General features: G+C 42.1%; 1 protein-coding gene across 3 annotated transcripts in view; it reads left to right on the top strand.

The window, feature by feature from the left end:
• The window catches only part of HAT1 (histone acetyltransferase 1), a 75,466-nt gene that overhangs the window by 2,747 nt on the left and 49,584 nt on the right, over positions 1-23,135 (top strand). For 2 of the 3 annotated variants that reach the window (XM_040357755.1, XM_040357754.1), the window contains exons 2-4: positions 10,011-10,082; positions 15,538-15,613; positions 16,643-16,763. In XM_040357755.1, coding sequence (XP_040213689.1) covers positions 10,011-10,082; positions 15,538-15,613; positions 16,643-16,763 — 269 coding nt within the window. Of the gene's footprint in view, positions 1-2,753; positions 3,134-10,010; positions 10,083-15,537; positions 15,614-16,642; positions 16,764-23,135 lie in introns of those variants that run through there. The other variant, XM_040357753.1, reaches the window with a different exon arrangement.

Below are 23,135 nucleotides of genomic sequence, written 5' to 3'. Positions count from 1 at the left end.
TTTGGACCGGGTCACGGGAGCGCGTCCGCGACCCACGACAGGGTACTAGTACAGGACGTACCTGTACGTACATGTGCCCAGCCGTGCCATTCTGCCAACGTATATGTGCAGGAGGCGGTCCTTAAGTGGTTAAAGAAAGCTTGTGATTGGTTGCTAGAACCGCCCTGCATCCTAGAAACCAATGACCTGCTTGTTAACTCTTCAGCCCCCCCCCCCCCCGGGCTTTCTTACCTCCTGCTCCTGGCTGTGAGAATGACAGCTCTGGGCAGAACAGCTCCTGAATGGGGGGGCGGCTGCGGTCCACGTGGAGCATGTTCTATATATACTAACTATCCTGTAAAGGAAAGATCTGTATACTTACCTATGCTGAGGGTGCTCCAGTCTGGTCACATGATCGTCTTGCTTGTAGAGGAGGAACAGGTGACAACGGATGCCTCATTTAAGAAAAAAGTGATCAGCGCAGCTTTCTTAATCCCAATATTAACATTTTAAATATAGACAAATGTGATAGATGTTTAAAGTCCACAATTTCCAAATGTGTAAAAATGATTCTAAAGGACTGTGATTGGCCCTTTACCTCGAACTGTGATCGTCTGTGTCCGAAGGGGGTGTGGGGTTCTGGGAAGATGTCAATAGATGCCCTTCCAGAACTGGACAACTGCGCTGTAGCTGTCTTTCGGCTGTAGCGTGGCTGGCAAGTGGCACGGCTGAAAAATGCCCAGACACCAGGACGGAATTTCAAGTTGCCATGGCGGCCTGGCACCTAGGATTTGCCGAGCCCTGTATTATATTGCAGCTTCCTAATTCTTAGATTAGATGGCTGAATTCGTTTTATTTATTTATTTTTAGACTATTTTTCTTATTTCATCTGGAGATCCAGCCAGATCAGTGCATTTGTATAGCACTGATCGCTGTATAAATGACGATGGTCCCAAAATAGTTTCCAAATTGTCTGATGTGTCCGCCATACTGTCACGATAAAAATCACAGATCGCCGCCATTACTAATAAAAAAAAAAGTTAATAAAAATGCCATGAAACTATCCCCTATTTTGTAGACACTTTTTTTATAGCGCAAAAAAAAAAAACGCAGAGGGGAGCAAATGCCACCAAAAGAAAGCTCTATTTGTGGGCGTGCAATGTCGCACGACTGCGCAATCGTCGGTTAAAGCGACGCAGTGCCGAATTGCAAAAAGTGCTCTGGTCAGAAAGGGGGTAAATTCTTCTGGGGCTGAAGTGGTTAAGATGCCAGTAGTCTGGAAAGTTATGTAATGATATCGCTTTTGGATCACTTGATTCAAGACCCGAATGAAGCATTGGCCGGCGGACGTGCTGGCTGGTTCCTCGGCCCTCCCGGTGGGACAGGAGAGCCCGGACGAGTGGCGGGAGGGATGGAACTGCTTGTAATAACAGCAGAGTGGCTGCTGAGCCACATCGGTTGTTATTACAATAAAGCCGAACATCTGCTCTAAAGAACGGTACCATGGCGATGGATGCAGCTGCAAGCATCACCCCGGTAAAACCCCTTGAAGCAATATCGATCAGTTTTTTGACCGATGCTGATACTTCTAAAAACAAGTGAATATCGGCCACACCAATAATCGGTCAATCCATTAAAAAAATTTGAATTTTTTTTTTTTTTTTTTACTGGGAGCCTGGAAAGCATTGCACCCGATATCAGCAGATCGTGGGTTCCATGCAGGACTCCTGCTTACTTGTCAGTGTATCTGTCTGCTCGTACAGATGGGCAGGATGAGGCCGTGAACTAACAATGCGCTCAACAGCGCCCTGGTAGTTCATTGAGAACTGCAAGCTGACAGCTGCAAAGGCTGTGTTGGTACTTGTAGTTCTCCATTCACAGAACTCTGTGAATGAATGAGAGTGCGTGAGGGGAGACGATTCCTCACTTGCTGTCTCTAGATGCAGGGGGGCGGGCAGCATGTTACATCCTAAAAACAGGAGGAACATATAACTTGTTCCCAAATGTGAACTCACCCTTGTTTTTCAAAAGAACAAGCTCTCCTGCAGATGTATCAGATACAGGGATGAGGCAAACCATTCCACACTAGCAGGGGTGCTTACAATAATCCGCTTTTATTTATGTAAAACATTTATTCCAAAAGGCAAAATGAAATTGTTACTGTAATTATATAGTATAAGCTGGAGGTTGGCTTCCATTTGTTAGTGTAATTAAAACTGCTCTACCCCCAGACTGACCATGCTATAGTACAAAGGTGCCCCCTGTGCTCCTTCATCCAGAGTGGAGGCACTCTATTACAGCAGGCATTTTACTGGCCAGATCACCAGATGTATTCTGATTGGCCAATGCCATCCATGTGATGGCGCTGACCAATTAGAATCTGTCTTGGCTGTACTGGATGAAGAGAAAGCAGTAGGGTTTTTAAAACTTTGGACTGGTAGATCGGCTTGTGAGAGCTCTGACAGCTCACATTTTCTGTAAAGGTGAATTAAAGCTTTACGGCTGGGTTCACACCATCGCCGCATGCAATGGTGAAATCGCATCTCAAATCAAAGGAAATCGTACCCAGTGTAAACCTGGGCTAAGAAACACTTAAAAAACAAAAAGAAAACTAGTCAATTGCAACTGTTTTTGCAGATCAAGCAGAGGGGAAAAAAAATGGAATCGCTCAATTCTGAGGAAAATATTATGGAATCACCATGTAGTTTGCAGTTCTAAAACAAACATCTGCATCAGATTACATCTGCTAATTAGTGTGCAGTTAAAAGGAGTGCTTGCACACCTTGGTGAGCTGTTGCACCATCCTGATTGACATGAATCCTCATGGCTCCAACACAAGAGATGTCAGCTGAAACAAAGGAGAGGATTATAAAACTTCTTCAAGATGGTAAATCATCACGGAATGTTGCAAATGATGTTGGTTGTTCCCAGTCAGCTGTGTCTAAAATCTGGACCAAGTATAAATCAAATGGGAAGGTTGTTAAAGGGAAGCGTACTGGTAGACCAAGGAAGACATCAAAGTGCCAAGATAGAAAACTAAAAGAAATATGCCTTGAAAACAGAAAATGCACAACAAAACAAATGAGGAACAAATGGTCAGAACTTGGAGTCAATGTCTGTGACCGAACTGTAAGACATCGCCTAAAGGAAATGGGTAAAAATGCATCTCAACCATGGGGTTTTACCTCCACCTAACCACACGTGTAAACTATCCCTTACACACTCGCCACCACACCTTTGCAGCCAGCGACCGTGTCCCTGAACACCGCCACATCAGTCCCAGTGTCATTCTGAGGGCTTGATTCAGAACGGGGCATGTTAGGCGAGGGGCCGTATTTTCCCATGCAGGGATACTCAGGCGTTCTGTGAATCCCGTTCCATTCATGTCTATTGGACACAGTGGCTACACTGATGCAGCTATTGCTTCCAATCTGACATCTGTAGAGGTGCAAGACCTGAACGCAGACAGGTTACAAACAACGGCTGTGTCCTTTAACCGCTTCAGCCCCTGAATGATTTACCCCTTTAATGACCAGGGCATTTTTTTGCGATAAGGCACTGTGTTGCTTTAACTGACAATTGTATGGTCATGCGGCGCTGTACCCAAACAAAATGTCCTTTTCCCACAAATAGAGATTTATTTTGGTGGTATTTGATCACGTCTACGGTTTTTCTATTTTGCGCTATAAACAAAGACCGACAATTTTGGTGAAAAATACTTTTTTTTTTGCTATAATACATATCCAAAAAAATTGTAAAAAACGGAATTTCTTCATCAATTTGGACCAATATGTATTCTGCTACATATTTTTGGTAAACAAAATCCCAATGAGCGTATACTGATTGGTTTGCGCAAAAGTTATAGGGCCTACAAAATAGGGGATTGAATTAGGGGATTTTTTTTTTTTATGATTGTTTTTACTAGTAATGGCAGCGATTTGTGTTTTTTTTTTCTTTTGTTTAGCAGGACTGCGACATTGCGACGGACAAATCTGACCCTGAGCCTAGGTTCACACTGCTGCGAATTCAAAATCGCGGTAAAAGTAGTAAAAAATCGCGGCCCGAAATCGCAAAAAGTAGTACAGGAACTACTTTTTGAAATCGCAGATGCGGCGTCGCACTGATTAGGACAGTGCCATTGCCGCCGATTTGAGATGCGATTTGACATGTCAAATCGCATCTCAAATCGTTCCAAATCGTACCCAGTGTGAACCAGGGCTAAGTGACACTTTTCTGTGCCTGTAGATCCCTGTATAAATGACACTGGCAGGGAAGGGGTTAAATGTGTTCCCTGTGGGGGGGGGGGGTAGATTCACTGGAGGGAAAGAGAGATCATGATTCAGCTGAAACGAGATCTCTCGCTTTTCCTTCCTGACAAAGCTGTTGTGCTTTGTTTACATTGGCACAACACTGCTCTGTGTCTCCTGTGAACAATCGGTGAGTCACAGCTGCCAGACCCACTGATTGGCTCCCGCTGTGTCCAATCGCATCAGCAGCGGCACCTAAACGGTGTGCACAAAATCACATACAGGTTCATGATTTTGCACACCTGGGCCGCCCTGCAACAGTAAATGTACGTGGGGCGGGTCGGAGGAGGTCGTTAAGCTGTTGCGTCCCAATTGATGATATAAATGGGACTGCCTGCACAGAACACCTGAGCATTTCCATGCAGGTAAATGTGGCCCTTGTACTAAGTGCACGTTAATACACCGCCTGTGAATGAGGCTTAATACAGCCTGTCGGTGTTCCTGATTGCCGCCACACCAGTGACAATGTTACCAGACAAGTTCAGCCAGCAACAGAAGCTCGCCAGTGCAGTGGTGTTTCTGCCTGCTGTCAGTACTGCTCTTGCCCTGTTTATTGACCACGTTTCTGGCTGCTGCCTGGACCGATCCTTTTTTGTGTTTATTGACTGTGTCACTGCATGCTGCCTAAACTGACCTATCGGCATGTTCAGCTGAGTACATTCCTGTGAGACACCAGTCTCGGCCATCTCCTCCTGGTACCCAAGAAATGAGTTTGTTCTCCCTTTCTTCAGTCTCCTGTACCTTCTGACCAGAGAATAGGGCATTTCTTGGGGGAAGTCGCATACCAGTAGGCTTGGCCTGTGTGGTTTATAGGAATGGTGATTGCTATATGTGACACTATATTAAGTAATATTTCCTGACCACAGAGGCAACCATTACAGTACATTGTTTTCTATGCAGGTTTGATTAAAGAGGAGCTCTGCCCCGCCAAGTCAGACTTAATATTATGACACTTGCCTGTCCAGGGATCCCGCAATGTAAGCCCCCTTAGCCGGTACCCTTCTATGCATGCGTGCTGCTCTTTAATGACCCGGGGGAGGGGGACGAACGGTGAGGTCTCCTGGAAGTTGGGATGGGTATATGTCAAAAACGGGTGGAGCTCCGTTTTAATGTTTGTGATGCACAAGATACAGTGGCTGGCACATAATCAGTCCAAACTTTGAAAGTCTCATACATGTGGTATCCCCATACTTGGGAGGAGTAGCAGAATGTGTTTTGGGGTGGAATTTTAAGTATGCCCATGCTGTATGTGAAAAATATCTTATAAAACTGATAACTTTGTGTGTAAAAAAAAAAAAAAAAATATTTTTTTTAATCCTGCATTTTCCAAAAACTTGGCACAAAAAAAAAAGACTCACCATGCCTATTATACAATACATTGGGATATTTAATCTCCAAATTGTGCTTGGTACATTTTCAAAAACTTTTGGTCAAAAGACTCTTAACCTCTTCCCACCCTGCGGCCGACTATATACTGCCGCAAGGTGGCTCTGTCCTGCCGGGAAGCCTTCTATATACGGCCGCAAGGCGGCTCTGTCCTGCCGGGAGGCCGTCTATATACGGCAACTGGCTGCGCCACACAGGTGCTGATGCGCGTGCCTGGCGGCCGCGATGTCTGCCAGGCACCCGCGATCGGCAGTCAGAGCCAGTGACATGAAGCTCTGTGTGTAAAACACAGAGCTCCACGTCCTGTCAGGAAGAGGAGACCAATGGTGTGTCCCTTGTACATAGGGACAACCATCAGTCACCTCCCCCACAGTAAGAATCACTCCCAGGGTACATATTATGTTAACCCCTTCCCTGCCAGTCACATTTATACAGTAATCGGTGCATATTTACAGTGGGGATCGAAAGTTTGGGCACCCCAGATAAAAATTTGTATTAATGTGCATAGCGAAGCCAAGGAAAGATGGAAAAATCTCCAAAAGGCATCAAATTACAGATTAGACATTCTTATAATATGTCAAAAAAAGTTAAATTTTATTTCCATCATTCACACTTTCAAAATTACAGAAAACAAAAAAATGGCGTCTGCAAAAGTTTGGGCACCCTGTAGAGTTAATATCTTGTACTGCCCCCTTTGGCAAGTATCGCTGCTTGTAAACGCTTTTGGTAGCCAGCCAAGAGTCTTTCAATTCTTGTTTGAAGTATCTTTGCCCATTCTTCCTTACAAAAGTCTTCCAGTTCTTTGAGACTTCTGGGCTGTCTGTCACGCACTGCTCTTTTTAAGGTCTATCCATAGATTTTAAATTATGTTGAGGTCAGGAGATTGTGAAGGCCATAGTAAAACCTTCAGTTTACGCCTCTTGATGTAATCCCCCATTACCATCCAAAATTTGTTGAAATTTTATTGAATCCATTTTTCCTTCTACTCGTGAAATGTTCCCTGTGCCACTGGCTGCAATACAACCCCAAAGCACGATTGATCCACCCCCATGCTTAACAGTTGGACAGAGGTTCTTTTCATTAAATTCTGTGCCCTTTCTTCTCCAAACGTACCTTTGCTCATTCCGGCCAAAAAGTTATATTTTAACCTCATCGGTCCACAGAACTTGTTTCCAAAATGCATCAGGCTTGTCTATATGTTCATTTGTAAAGTTGAAACGCTGATTTTTGTGGTGAGGACGTAGAAGAGATTTTCTTCTGATGACTCTTCCATGAAGACCATATTTGTACAAGTATCTTTATAGTGGAATAGTGTACCACAACTCCAGTGTCTGCCAGATCTTTCTGGAGGGATTGTACAGTCAAACGTGGGTTTTGAATTGCTTTCCTCACAATCCTGCGAGCTGTTTTGTCTGATATTTTTCTTGGTCTTCCAGATCTTGCTTTAACTTCCACTGTTTCTGATGACTGCCATTTCTTAATTCCATTCCGAACAGAGGATATTGACATCTGAAAACGCTTTGCTATCTTCTTATAGCCTTCTCCAGCTTTGTGAGCGTCAACTATTTTCACTTTCAGTTTTCTAGACAACTGCTTAGAAGAATCCATGGTGCTGATTGTTGGGGCAAGGTCAGATGAGTCTGGGGCATTTAAAACCTTTAAGATTGACATCACCTGGTCTTCCCAGACGATGATTGAGAACAATCCATGACACTGGCAGGTCTCAGCTTTGCAAAGGGGCAGTGCATGCTATAAATTCTGCAGGGTGCCCAAACTTTTGCAGACGCCATTTTTTTGTTTTCTGTAATTTTGAAAGTGTGATGGAAATAAAATCTAACTTTTTTTTACATATTATAAGAATGTCTAATCTGTAATTTGATGCCTTTTGGAGATTTTTCCATCTTTCCTTGGCTTCGTTATGCACATTAATACAAATTTTTACCTGGGGTGCCCAAACTTTCGATCCCCACCATATAGCAGTGTTCACTGTATAAATGTGAATGGTCCCAAAAATGTGTCAAAGGTGTCCGATGTTTCCGCCGTAATATCGCAGTCGTGACAGAAATCGCAGATCGCCGCCATTACTAGTAAAAAAAAAAAGTAATAATTTTTGTAGGCGTTATAACGTTTGCGCAAACCAATCGCTATACGCTTTTTTTTTTTTTTTTTTTTTTTTTAATCAAAAATATGTAGAAGAATACGTATCGGGCTAAACTGAAAAAAAGTTTTTTTTTTAAATGGGATATTTATTATAGCAAAAACTAAAAAATATATATATTTTTTAATTGTCGCTCTATTTTTGTTTATAGCGCAAAAAATAAAAACCGCAGAGGTGATCAAATACCACCAAAAGAAAGCTCTATTTGTGTGAAAAAAAGGACGCCAATTTTGTTTGGGAGCCACGTCGCACGACCACGCAGTTGTCATTCAAAGCGTGACAGTGCCGAAAGCTGAAATTTTGCCTGGGCAGGAATGGGGTATATGTGCCCAGTAAGCAAGTGGTTAAAGCCCATACACACGATCAAATTTTCCAACAACAAAATGTGTGGTGGCAGGGTTTTGTTGGATAATCCGACCGTTTGTGCACTCCATCTGGCAATTTTCATCGGATTTTCCAACAACAGATGTTTTGTAGCATGCTTTAAAATTGTCCAACAACAAATGTGTCTTGTCGGATTATTCGATTGTGTGTACAGAAGTCCATCGGAAAAAAATCAAAAGTACAAACATGCATGCTCCAAACCAGGGATCCTCAAACTACTGCCCTCCAGCTGTTGCGGAACTACACATCCCATGAGGCATTGTAAAACTCTGACACTCACAGACATGACTAGGCATTATGGGAATTGTAGTTCCTGAACAACTGGAGGGCCATATTTTGAAGACCCGTGCTCCAAACCATGGGTGCTCAACCTGTGGCTCTCCAGCTGTTGCAGAACTTCAAGTCCCATCATGCCTCTGCCTTTGGGAGTCATGCTTGTAACAGTCAGTAGCTTGCAATGCCTCATGGGAATTGTAGTTCTGAAACAGCTGGAGAGCCACAGGTTGAGCACCCATGCTCCAAACCAATGCTAACCATAGCACAACATTAGCAGAAGTTGCCCAAAGTGTGGTGCGAAAGTTCACGGCCAACGCCCTTTGGACAAAATTCCACGGATTTGTCCGATGGAAATCCGATCATGTGTACGAGGCTTTAGAAAATGTATGTTGGGTGGTTGCTTTCTGAAATGGGGTGAAGGTCTCACACGTGGTATCCCCATACTCAGGAGTTATTGAATGTGTTTTGGGTTGTAATTGCAAGTATGCCTATGCAGTGTGTAAGAAATAACTTGCTAAATTGAAAATTTTGTAGAAAAAAATGCCGCTAAATACATTTGGACTGTCTACTTTCCAATAATGGGATGTTTGGTGGGGTATTTGTACTGTTCCTGGCATTTTAGGGCCACAAGAAATGAGACACAGGCATTACATCAGGACTGATCAACTTTCAAATTTGTATACCACAGTTTGTAGACTCTACAGTTTTCACACAGACTAAATAATATACTGTACACTGATTTGGATTAGCGTATTTATCGTGGTATAACGCGTTCCCGCGTATACCGCGCACCCCTAAAGTTGCCGTGAATCCTGTGGAAAAAGTTTTTGTTGTACTTACAGTTTTGGTGTCTTGCGCGGCGTCCATCGGCGGCCTCGTCGGGTCCGGCGTCCTTCTGCGGCTTCGGGTGTCCTCTTCGTCGGGTCCGGCGTCCTGCGGCTTCGGGTGTCCTCTTCGTCGCGTCCGGCGTCCTTCTGCGGCGTCCTCCCCGCTCATTTCCCGTGCCGAGTTTGAATACTGCGCCGACATATACCGAGCGCAGTACACTTGTGTATCGTCGGGCAGGCTCGGCAACTCTCGCACTGACGTCCTGTACGCTCAGGACGTCAGCGCGAGAGGCGCCGAGACTGCCCGACGATACACGAGTGTACTGCGCTCGGTATATGCCGGCGCAGTATTCAAACTCGTGGCGGGAAAGCGGGTATCGGCGTATATCGCGCACCCGCGATTTTGCCCTGATTTTCAGGGCAAAATAATGCGCGGTATACGCCGATAAATACGGTATTTATTTTTACTAAAGAAATGTAGCAGAATACACTTCGGTCTAAACCTATGAAGAAAGATTTGCCAGTAATTGTCATTCAAAGTGTGAGAGTGTTGAAATCTGAAGATTAGCCTGGGCAGGAAGGGAGTGAAAGTGTCCGGTATTGAGGTTGTTAATCTTACTGTCTTATTTTTTTATACCTGAACATAATCATGCTTCTCAGTGATGTATTTTTTTCATTTCTTTTTTTCTTTAGGCCTCAGTGCTATGGAGAAGAAGCTTGCGGAGTACAAGTGTAACACAAATGAAGCCATTAAATTGAAATTAGGTGTGTTCATTAGATGATGTCATTTAAGTAAAACCTGTCACTCCTAACTACTAGAACGACCCTTACAAATATAGATTGGGCTCTGTTTAGTTGTTGCATTGCACACCAGAAGCAACTTCATCCAACAGCCTTTCTGTATTCAATGTCCTGGTTTCAGAAATGTTGCTGGTCAGCTTTCCACAATGCATACCTAGAACCTCCATCAATGCTTTGTTTAGACCTTTCTTTTCTTTGTACTGTTGTTTAGAACAGACATTTACCACCAATAAACACTGGTGGTGTCTAGTCTTTATATTTTTGGTAGTTGGATTATATGAGCTATATCAGTTATATGTTAAAGTATAACTAAAGGCAAAACTTTTTTTCTTAGTTTGGCTAGAGGGAACAAGGAATGCTTGTCAGGTTTTATTACTGTCAGTGCCCCCATTGGGGAGATTCACGCTCTCTATTTGTCCTGTTTTCCATTATCCTTGAAAGTAAAAGAAAATTCTAAATTTTGTGTTGTCCCCAGAAAAGTAATAAGTTATAACCCTCCCTTACTCTATCCAAAAAAAAAAAAAAGTTTTGCCTATAGTCCTTTTACGTACAGTGCACTCATGTAAATGTGTTTTTTATTTTTATTCTATCATAAAGCTTGTTCTTGCCAGTGCCATGAGGATGTTCTGGGAGTGTTTTTTTTTATGTAGCTCTGTTGAATGTGCATGTGTTCATCTGTGGACAGATTTGTTGGTACTCTTCCATGAAAAAAACACTTTTTTTTTTTTTTTTTAAACTTTTTGAGACTGACAAAATAATTTGCATCCATCATTGCTTGTTCTATATTTAATTAAACAAAAAACGATTTTGCTTTTTGTTTTTTGTTTTAACAGAATATTTCATATAAATGACAAAAATGATGGAACCTTTAGAGGCAGTCTCGCTACAAACAAGCGATTTCTGCAGCTCTCAATGAGACTAGTACCTGCCAAGAGATATTTTGTCCCACTCTTGAGCAAACTCTTTCAAATGTCTCAAGTTTGAAGGATGCCTTCTCAAGATGTAAACCCCTTTCATACTGAGGCAGTTTTCAGACATTTTAGTTCTAGAAATAGCCTCTAAAAAGTGGCTGAAAACTGCCTCCCGTTCATTGCAACGAGTGCTTTCACAGAAAAAGGAAAAAGGTCCTGCAAGCAGCATGTTTGGGGCGGCTTGGAAGCGCTATAAATAGTGCTCCCAAAATGCCCCTGCCCATTGAAGTAAATGGACTGCTCTTCCAAAGCACTTTGAAAGCGCTGCAAAACTGGTCTTTTTTTCCTTTTTTAAAGGTCACGTTGTCATATGACCTTAAAAAATCCGCCCCCGCTAGCGCCCTGAAAAACGTGCTGCTAAAGCACCGCAAAACGACCTGCGCTTTAGTGCTACAATGTTAAAAGGAGTTGTATGTTTCATCTCTTTCAGGGCTAATAGAAAGTGACTTAGGAATATTCCAATGGTCTGTTCTCAGCCATTCTTATTTATCTATATGTCTTCAGTTACTATTCTGTTGGGGGCCAATGACCTGTGACCAATACAGAGCTTTCTGACACTGGGCAGTATGTTTCAATCCAGAATTCCTTTATTGTCTTAAAATGTGACTGTGCCCTGCACAGATTTAAGGCACCCAATGACAGGTGCAGCCTCAAAACATAACCGCCTCCTTCATGTTTCACAGTAGGTACAGCAGGTTTCTTTTCTTTGAAAGCTTAATTTTTTTCATCTGTAAACCTAGAGCTGATATCACTTGCCAAAAAGCCCCAGCTTTATCTAATCTGTCAAAAGAAGCATTGTTGCACGTCAATATGCAGTTTAGCAAATCCCAGTCTACCATTTTAATATTTATTTTTTCCTTCCAACAGTGGCATCCTCCTGGGATTCTTCAGTTTGAGCCCACTGTTGCTCAAAAAACAACAAATGGGGTTATCGGACACTGATGCACCTTTTTACCTTGGAGTTTAGCTTGCATCTCTCGGAGGTTTCCTTGGCTTCGTCTACCATTCACACTATCCTTTTGTTCAATCTGGGGTCAATTTGTGTCATGCGGCCATGTCCAGGGAAGTTGGCTACACTCCTGTCCACCTCCGTGTTTCACAATAGGAATAGTGTGCCTTTCATCATAGGCCTTGTTGACTCCTCCAAATAAAGCATTTGTGGCCAAAAAGCTACATTTTGGTCTCATCGCTCCAAATGACTGAGGCTTGTCTCTGCTGTTTGGCGTATTGTAAGCGGGATACTTTGTGGCATTTGCGTAGTAAATTCTTCTGGTGACTCGACCATGCAGCCCATCTTTCTTCAAGTGCCTCCTTATTGTGCATCTTGAACCAGCCAAACCACATGTTTTCAGAGAGTCCTGTATTTCACCTGAAGTTATTTGTGGGGTTTTATTTGCATCCTGAACAATTTTCCTGGCAGTTGTGGCTGAAATTTTAGTTGGTCTACCTGACCGTGGTTTGGTTTCAACAGATTGAAACTTCTTGATTAGAGTTTGAACACTGCTGATTGGCATTCTCAATTCCTTGGATATCTTCTTATATCCCTTTCCTGTTTTATGCAGTTCAACTACCATTTTTCCATAGATCCTTTGACAATTTCTTTGCTTTCCCCATGACTCAGAATCGTCAGGGCAGCACTGGATGAAAGATGCAAGGGTCGGTCAGGAATGCAGAAACTCATTGACCTTTTATACACACACACACACGCTAATACAAGCAAACCGATCACAGGGTGAGGATGGTTACTTTTAAGAGTGCTTTCACACTGAAAGCTCCTGGACGTTGGCGGTAAACCACTGCTATTTTTTAACAGCACTTTACCGTCGTATGTGCAACGCTTCTTGGCCATTAGCGAGCGCTTTTAACCCCTGCTAGCGGCCAAAAAAAGGTTAAAAGCGCTGCTACAGTGCGCTTTGCTGGTGGATTTGCCCATTGATTTCAATGGGCAGGGGCTGCTCCTAAAGCGCTACAAAGAAGCTGCAGGTAGGACTTTTTTTGACGCCCTGCTTTTTTCAGGCGCTTTACAGGTGCTATTTTTAGCGCTAAAGCACATCCAGTGTGAAAGGGGTCCAATTGTGTCAACTTGTGTGCATGTTATCAGGCCAAAATCACTAGGTATGTAAACTTTTGATCAGGGTCATTTGGATAGTTTCTGTTGTGATTGATTTAAAAAGAGTAAACACAGTTGATTGATAAATGGCTTCCGCCAAACACTAACTATGAGTGAAAGAAATGTTTTTGTGTTCTCAATAATTTTCTCTGAAAAATGGCCAGGAAATCCTAAATTCTACCAGCATATGTAAACTTATGAGCACAGCTGTATCTTTGTAGAATAAGCAATGTATATATTTTCTTGCAGGTATACATGATGTAATTGCTTATATTTTAATCCCTATCAATGAGTAGGGATGAAGCTGTAAGGATGCCAGCAATTGTCTGTGTCTAAATGTAAAAAAGAAAAAAAGTTTGGTACAAGGGTCTAATTACATTTTCCCTGCTGATCTTCCTTTCTCACTGCAAGTCTACCTGATGACACTAATGAAGTGAAAATCCACTAGTGTTCCTGGTAGTGTTCCTGGTAGCCAAAGACTGTATGAGGGGGTTGTTATTTTAAGCCCTGACAGAAAAGTTAAAGTAATAAAGCTGAAAATGTAATAGACAGCTATGCATTAAAGTAGATATACTAGCTGTCTGAGACCCCATTGGGAAAATGTTCTATTTTGTTCCTTTCCCTGTAATGGGGGGGGGGGGACATGCAAATGTTAATGGAAAAGGAAGGTGTGGAAAGAAATTATGAGTTCTAACTTCTCACGTGTCTAAAATGTTTTGTCTCTGTCCTATATTTTGGAGAGATTTTTGATCACTTCCTGCCTTCATAGCAAGTGAAAATCTCACTAACAGGGGCACAGCAAAAAAACAGCTTTTTGGCTGAAGCTGGGCTTTCACTTATCAATTATTGTAAACTGTTCATAGTTCACGTTGGGTGCCATCAGATATAATAACCACTCCTTCATACCTGACAAAATCTGATGATGAAAACCAGATCGTAAGAATAAAAATGTGGTTCATGCTGTACATTCCATACCAAATGTTGGCCACGTATGTGGGGATCAAAATTTAAGTTTGACCTTGAGTATCACAACGTTCACCCAACTTGACATACAGTATGCTGGATGTCTGGCAAGATGAGAGCACTGAACCCATTCAGCCTCGGTTCACACTGCCGTGACTTCAAATCCGACCATACCGGCACAACTTCATTGTGGGTTGCATACAACTTCTTTAACAGAAGTCCATGCAAGTTGCATTGAAGTCACACCAAAAGTAAGGTTGGAGCCGCTTAAGTTGCTTCTATTAAAACGGTTCTATTGTTGCTAATGGGGAGTGTGTTTTGATCCATCTGTTGATCCAAGTATGGCAGAAAGCCTAAAAATGAACTTGTGAGTTTAGAAATATGGACACTACTCTGCTGACCTGTTTTGTATAAGGATAAGCTTTGGGCCTGTAAGTCTTCTTATTATGCTTTTACTATCTAGTGAGTCGGTGACTCACTAGTTGGGGAAGCCAAGTTCAGGTTCACAGCTTTAAAACATGTATCTATCTATAAAGCTTAGGCACTGTTTCCCCCCATAAAAAAGCATCAGTGGGCACTGCTCTCAATCCAGTAAGCTGTGCATGTGCCAATTCCTAGTCATTGCCAGCTTAATTCTCTGTATGTCTACACAGGCCAGTAGGCTAAAATTCTCAATTGTAAGGGGTCCGTGCATGATCCAGTAAAGTCGCAAATTTGACTTGAGTTGCATCAGTATTATCTTACAAGCACTTTGCACATTACATCTAGTTACCTGCAGTGTGGATTGCAATTCTTAAATCGTAAGTATAGAAAAAAAAAATCGGCACAAGGAAAGTTACTGTATGGTGTGTCCCTTGTGCTGCTGTCTTCTGGTTTAGTAGAAATCTTCCTACTCCGGTCCCCTCCTACTACTGTTATCTTCCAATGTGGTGGAGGCTAATAAAGTTGAAGAAGCTGTGACAGGGCTCTATTATAGCTTCTATAAATGCAAAGTGATGTATAAATGGAGGACATGTAAATGTGGGCAAATTAAAGATTACCCCCCCCCCAAATTCATAGATCGTGTTTTACTCATAGATGAAATTGTACATTTTCGATGAATGGAAGAAGTAGGTGGAAAGGGCGGGCATAGTTGGCACTCTTGATGAGCCCCTCCTGCTGCTCTTTCACCTCTTTTAATGCCTGCCTCACTGGAAGATTACGGTGAGAGTAGGGGTGATCAGAGGAAAAAGATTTCTCCTAAACAAGGAGACAGCAGCACAAGGGACACATCACACGTATAGTACTGTTATATGTGCTGATTTTTTTTTTTATGCTAAACTTGACTTTAATCTCAGAGTAAAATGTATTCATATATTTTCCCATTTTATTTTAGTGCGTTTTCCTGAGGATATTGATGATGATAGCACAACCTTTAATCCAGAGTTCAGTCATCAGCTATTTGGAGATGAGTAAGTAACACATGTATAATATAAGATTTTTCAAGCAAAAATTACATTAAACAAAGTATTAACTAAAATTTGTCAGATTTGTATTTCTGCATGTAACAAAAAGTGACAGGCTCTAATAGGAAAAGGCTTTAAACCTAAAAGGGTAACTAAAATATAAAAATAGATATCTGGTATACAATTGCGATACAAGTCATGTTGTAAATTAATATTATTAAAAATTACCTTCCCTTTTCAATCTGCAGCGCTGTCATTTTCTGTGACATACAATAAATTATGGCTACCTGGAATCATTCTGTACACAGATGGGGTACAGAATGCCCACCAACATTTTTATTTTCCTGCTTGTGTGATTGGCTTACTGATTTTCCCAGAAGTCTGCACTAAGATATAAATCAGATTTTGAGCATCGCCTGCAATTTTTGGTGAGATATTCTTAAAGGGGAATCCTATCTAAAAGGAAGCAGACCATGAAACTTTCCTCATTTTGAGCCCTGCAGGTGCAGCAACTGACCGTATAATTATAGAACCACTCCCATACAGATTGACTTTGCACATGGGCACAAACGGCTATTTCTAGGTAGATATCTGCAAAGAAGTTTTAAGATCTCTGCAATGTTTATAGATCACCCAGAGGGGAATGTTTTTTTTTTTTTTTTTTTTTTTTCCCCCTCAACAAAAGTGGAGTTACTCTTTAACCTGTTTCCAATAGACTTATGTATATATGCAGTGGCAGGATGGGTGGTACTTCACATCCAAGCCACTGCACTTACAGTATGCGTTCATGGGGAACAGTCTGCTGGGGATTCATTCTGTGCTGAAAACACGCTGACAAAAGTTTGCAGAATACACAAGAATTGAGAAACAGAAAGTTTCCCCCGCGATCCATAGCAGCAAAAATTAATGCTCGGATAAATAGGCACTATCTTGTATAGGATGCCACCTAGGACTCTAGCTTTTTTTTTTTTTTTTACTTTAAATGCATACGTTATCATACGTTTTGCTAATAACGTGTTCTGTTTGTCTTCTCAGTGAAGTAGCTTTTGGATACAAGGGTTTGCAGATCTTGCTGTACCACAGTGCAGGAAACCTCTCCCCCATGTTCCGCGTACATTATAGCGCTAAGGTTGATGACAAATTTGATGGTGTTCAGGTAAGTCCCTTTACTGTTCTTATCACTCTTCATTCAATATGATCTGCGTAAAATAATTTTATGACGTTTACCTAGAAGAATTGGTCAGAGCCTGCGGACGTGCTAGAGGAGAGAGGGTAGGTGGCTGCTGACGTGCTAGAGGAGAAATGGGTAGGTGGCTGCCACCATGCTAGAGGAGAGGGTCGCGGGGCTGCCGCCGTGCTAGAGAAGATGGGGATATGCTTCAGAGGACAGTCATTGATGAGACGGATTGATGCAAGAGCCCTGAGTGCTGCATGAAAAGTACCAATGGCATGAAGGTTAGGCAACAGGAATGTGAACATTGGCTTGTGTTCCCTTAAAAAAAAAATAGTTGCAGGAATTGAATATCTGTTACGGTGCCCACTGACTGATATGTTTTTTATCTAGGAATATACACTGTTCTATTCTGACACACAGTTTCTGTGTTTTGCACTATACTTTTAAAGTGGTTGTAAACCCTCACATATACCCAGTGAAGTGAACAGCCTCGAATGATACACAGAGATGAAACAAATCTCCCTACATAAGTTTTACATAGGAATATGGAGTATATCTGCTCTCTTCAGCTTTATATATTCTTTAGAATGTGCACATCATGTTAGATTTTCTCTTTCTGTTCAGCACTGGGAGTGAATTCTGGGCATACAGGTTTCTTCATCAGAAAGCTCCCTTACATCTGGTGGGCCCCTTTACGTCGCTTGTCCCCATGGGGAGGGCCCCTTTACGTCGCTTGTCCCCATGGGGAGGGCCCCTTAACAGATTGGGCCCCTTAACAGATTGTGCCCCACATACCTTGAGGACAGGAGAAATTGCGTTGGATGAGCTGCAGAGGGACGGAGGCTGCGATATATACCTTGCATGAGAGCCAGGAGAAGGCAGCCATGAGCAGCAGGGGGGTGGAGCGTGACGTCGCACCCGGCCAGGAGAGAGAGCCGCGGTGAGGAGCAGGAGGCGGGATGCTCACGCGCAACGTCATTGGTTGCTGGGAAACCTGCAGTCCCAGCAAACCAATGACTGGTACTACACTGGTGGTCTGGGCAGAAGCGGGCCACCATTTAATGACGGCTGCTTTAGAGCCTTACTATTTAGTGGCATCAATAAATAAAGAAGCAATCAGCGCACAAATAATAAAAACAAAATGTTGCAAGCTGAACACCAAGAAAGAGGCAATCACAAACAACCTCAGAAAAACATGTCAAAAATAAAAGTGCAGCGCAAATGTGAAGTCCATGAGTAGAAAAAACTGATGACACCCCGTGATACAGCAAATCTTCAAACGAAAGTGACAGTTCCTCCACCAACAAGAGAAATGCTTCCTTACCAGATGAGATGGACCATTTACATAACAAGTGGTCAGATTAAGGAGCGTCTTGCCGTGACGTCACCCGGGTCCTTTCCATCGCTGTTCCCAGCTGTGATCCGCTTTTTACATACTAGACAGCCTTTGTTTGACTGATTCCCTGTGTACTGGACTTGGCTCTGCTGGGACATCTGTCTACTTTTAAATATTTTAATTTTGGAATAAAATCAGTCTGCACTGAGATCATTCCCTTTTTATTTTTGACCTGCATGATCCGATACGCTGTTGGATTCCTTTTCCATTCCCTTTCCCATGGTGGGAACAAGCTGATCTGACCACTTGTTATGCAAATGGTCCATCTCATCTGGTAAGGAAGCATTTCTTTTGTTGGTGGAGGAACTGTCACTTTTGTTTTGAAGATTTGCTGTATCACGGGGTGTCATCAGTTTTTTCTACACATTGACTTCACATTTGCGCTGCACTTTTATTTTTGACATATTTAGTGGCATCAGCATTTTTAGAAGAGAGGACTTTTGACAAAACCTTTAATTTTCTATCTGGAATGCCTAATCTGGCCAGGCCACAGATCTAAGGCTGGATTCACACCTATGCAGTTTTAGTGCATTTTGCAGACTTGGTTTCCTATGCAACACAATCTGTAGTGCAAATCTGCAAAAAGCACCAAACATTGCATAGGTGTGAATCCAGCCTTAGCCTGGCTGTACTTGTATGTAAATCAATGCTGTCAAGACACATTAATTGAGACTGCCAATGCGGAACAATTCTTCTTCCCTTTTTCCTAAAAAAAAAAAAATCTGAATCACTGACTTTGACCAAATCTAGTAAGAGAGTTTGACACTCTTTTGACATTCATTCAAAGCATACATGTTCTGTTCTGTGATTCCAAATTGTTTAAACGGTTGGTTAGTTCACCTATTTACAGAAAAGAAAAAGAAAAGATGTATTAACACGCTACACCTTCCCACACACCAGGTCCCCACTGCACTTCTCTCCTTCCTTGATTATCTTCTGCTGCTCACTTAGTGTAGTGGTCCAGGCATCTGAAAAATGCAGTAAACGGACTGGTCTGAACGAGCGTTGGTCTGCGCCGGCCCCGTGTCCACACTGACCAATGAGACACATCAGACACAGCCAGAACATTAGCATTTTGTTCAGGAGGCCAGCAATGACAGCACTCGTACTTCCTTCAACACTTGAAAGAAACGTTTTTTTGTTCATAATTAATATTTTCAACAGCCTTTGTTTGTAATACCCTCCAGGCAAAATATATTTGTCATTATTCAGTTGTTGAAATTGGTGGTGCCTTCAGCTATTGATGAATATGCCTAGAGGCTAGACATTGTAATAATCACAAATCTATTTGTACCTCATGAATGCGCCCGCATGGAATATGTTTACTCCCTCCAAAATAAAGTAGTAACATGAGTATAACTGCAGATGTTTAGCAATGTGATCTTTGCCCCGATGTCTGTCCCCTCAGTGTCTGTTTCACTGCACTTGTTTTCTACATCCATCATCTCATCCTCGTGCCTAATTGAAAAATCCTTTTTCACAGGAGTTTTCACACACACATGTATTTTCATCCTTTCCACATTGTAACCCAACCCTAAGGTCCTAAACTTGATACAGGAATTACCATAGTTTGTCATGGTGTAGATAAGGGTGCAGCAAATATGGAGCCAGCAAAAGTGGATCCCAAGTCCACACTCAGTCTGTTGTGGCCAAAGGCGATGGTGTCATTTTTAATTACACATAAAAATATAGAAAAAACAAATGGCCTTAACTGTAGTATGTTTCTTTTTCAGTGAGTCTCTATTGAAGGTTTTTATAGTTGCTATCAAAAAATAATAAAGGAAAGTAACAATTTACACATCAAAAGTTGGCTTGGCTGCAGATTTATCTACATTAGATGCGTTTATTTTTTCCATAGACTCAATTACTTAGTACAGGAGTAGCTATAGGTTTCCTAAAGCCTCTGGGAGGAAAACGCAGTGTTTGGATCAGTATTGGCAATGAGTAAGTATAGGCTCCTTGTTGAGTGTAGGTGTCTGGAGCCGAAACGTCATGTATAAATACAGAGAGAGATTACAAGAAAGGGACAGAGGAAGATGGTGAAGAAAGGAGCAGTGTGGACACTGAGCAGCAAACAATGCTGGTCACATACCGACTTGCATCCAGATTAATGTTTTTCCCTGATACTGCTGTGCCTGGACATGTTTTCATAGATCCTCTGTGTCGGTAGTGGACTTACCGAGTTAGCCATATGTGGAAGACTTGTGCTAATACATTTCTGCGCTGTGGTTGAAAGCAGGTCAAAAACTGCAAAGATCCTGTGCTTTATATACTACTACTGTGTTGGTCCTACTCCTTGGAGACTCGTACCCGCCTATCTTTCCTAGAAAATCGCACTCAGACCGTGAAAGGTTTTACATCAGAAACACGGACCATTACATGCGGAGTCCCACAAGGATCGCCCCTCTCACCTGTACTCTTCAACATCTACATCCGCCCGCTCCTCAAAATCATCAGCAAACAGGACCTGCGCTACCACACCTATGCGGACGACACTCAGCTTTACCTTCGAATCACCAACAAAAAAGACCAATTTCATGAACTTGAAAAGTGCCTCACACTGATCGACAATTGGATGACTGAAAGCTCCCTCAAACTTAACGGATCCAAAACAGAACTACTCACCCTTCACGCAAATAGGAAATCCATTTCTAGGACCACAGGGACACCACCCACCATCCTCGGACAAACCATTGCGCCAAGCAATAAAGCCAAAAGTCTCGGAGTCATCTTTGACTCAGACATGACGATGGATGCACAAATAGGATCAGTCGTCAGCGGTTCTCATCATCTGCTCCGCATGCTACGTAGACTCATCCCCTTCAATCCCGGAAGAGGACACGGCAGTAGTGGTTGGAACGATCATCAACTCGCCACTCGACTACGCAAATTCCCTCTATTTAGGACTACCAAAATACCAGATTTCACGTCTACAAGTCGTCCAGAACACGGCAGCCAGACTGGTAACAGGTAAAAAGCCGTGGGAATCAGTCTCCCCGGTCTTGAGGTCCCTCCACTGGCTGCCCGTACAGGACCGAGTGACACTCTGCCTCACCCACAAATGTATACAGGGGAACGCTCCCCAATACTTAAGCGAGAAAATAAAACCCTACGTCACCAAGCGCGTTCTCCGGTCAACCAACCAAAACCTTCTCCAAATTCCTAAATCCCGCTACAAATCGAAGGGAGAATGTAGATTTTCGGTACAAGGACCACGGCTCTGGAATACTTTAACCACTACCATCCGCTTGGAGGAAAACCATCAGGCCTTTAGGAAAAAACTAAAGACCCACCTCTTCTGAAGGACCGGCACGACTCTGGACGGAAAGCGCCTTGAGGCGATTAAGTTCGCATTTGTTTTGCTATACAAGTTACTCACTCACTCTATGTAAGTGGATAACAGTTATTTTGTGATAAATGCAAATAAAGTGCTGCACTCCCTTTTTATATACATACAGTAAATACTATGCTTCTGTAAACATAAAAAACATGTGATAAATCAACTCCTTAAACATGGAGTTTTTTATTTATTTTTGGATCAGCCAGGGGGCTGGTTAAAAACAAAGAAATGGATTCCCCCATTCGCACAAGTGAGACGAATGGAGGAATCCTCCCTGCTGTGCCATTGTATTCCGACGGCGGTACTATTCTACTGCCAGAATACACAGCGGCTGCAGCTGCTGATCCTATATTCCTATTCGACAGAAGTCGATAGATCGACTTCTGTTGAGCAAGAATGGCCATACATGAAAGAATTTGGGTGTTCCCTGCTGCAGCAGCCGAATTTCCATCCATTTATGACCAACTTAAGGTAAAAATGTAGACCACCAGGTTACTGTATCTTTTGAGCCTGGATCCTAGAGATACTAAATTCCCTTCCCTATATAAAACCTACAATTAGCATTAGACCTGCTGTGTTATAATGAATGTTAAAACGTATTTATTAGCAGATATTGCCTTAGTCGTTTCTTTAAAGCAATTTTAGTCTAATGTAGTAATTTTGTTTGCTCAAGCTTAAGTATGCTCTGTTTGCTATTCAGCCTTAATGTTTTCCTTCACTCTATATAAAAGAAATTGAGCACAGAGGATCTTTTTTTTTATTTTTCTCATCTACACATCTATTACCACAAGTGTACGTTCTTACAGCTTGTATGCTAAAGGTGTTAAAGTAGGGTGCTTGTCTAGGGAGAACATATTTTAACATATTTTAAGTAATTATTAAAGAGGAATCTGTATATGTGTGTATATATATATATATATATATATATATATATATATATATATATATATATATATATATATATATATAAAATGTTGCTTTAAATTTTGAGTTGCTGACTTGGATCAATTATTCAGAACATGCCTTTTGTGACTCTCCCAGTTCATACTTGTTCCAGGTCATGCACCAGTGACTCATTACAGTGCATGTGCGTTACCGTATTGTGCGGGGCTTGACAAATTTTGCACCGAATCTCAAAACCATATATATATATATATATATATATATATATATATATATATATATATATATATATATATATATATATATATATATATTTATTATAATTTGCCGGCGTATAAGGCGACCAGGCGTATAAGACGACCCCCTAATTTTACAGTTTTTTACGATTTTTTTGCCTGTACTTACCGTATAAGATGACCCCCATTCCGATGCTTCATATTTCTTTCTTCTGGAGCCATATTCTTCTTCCGTCTTGCTGGAGTTGGAGCCAATCACGGCGAGCGATGTATTCTATTAATGAATACATAGGCTGCTTGGATTGGCAGAGGCTGTAACATCAGCCCACGCCTTTCAGACTCAGAAAACCAATCCGAGCAGGCTACTGTATGTAGGCACTCGGACTGGCAGAGGTTGTTACCCCAATCCGAGCAGGCTCTGTATTCATTTGAATACATCGCTAACCGGGATTGGCTAAGCGGTATAAACTGTATGTAGC

Source organism: Rana temporaria, chromosome 6 (assembly GCF_905171775.1).
Source record: "Rana temporaria chromosome 6, aRanTem1.1, whole genome shotgun sequence".
NCBI classification, from domain to species: Eukaryota; Metazoa; Chordata; class Amphibia; order Anura; family Ranidae; genus Rana; species Rana temporaria.
This window is presented reverse-complemented; position numbering and strand designations above follow the sequence as displayed.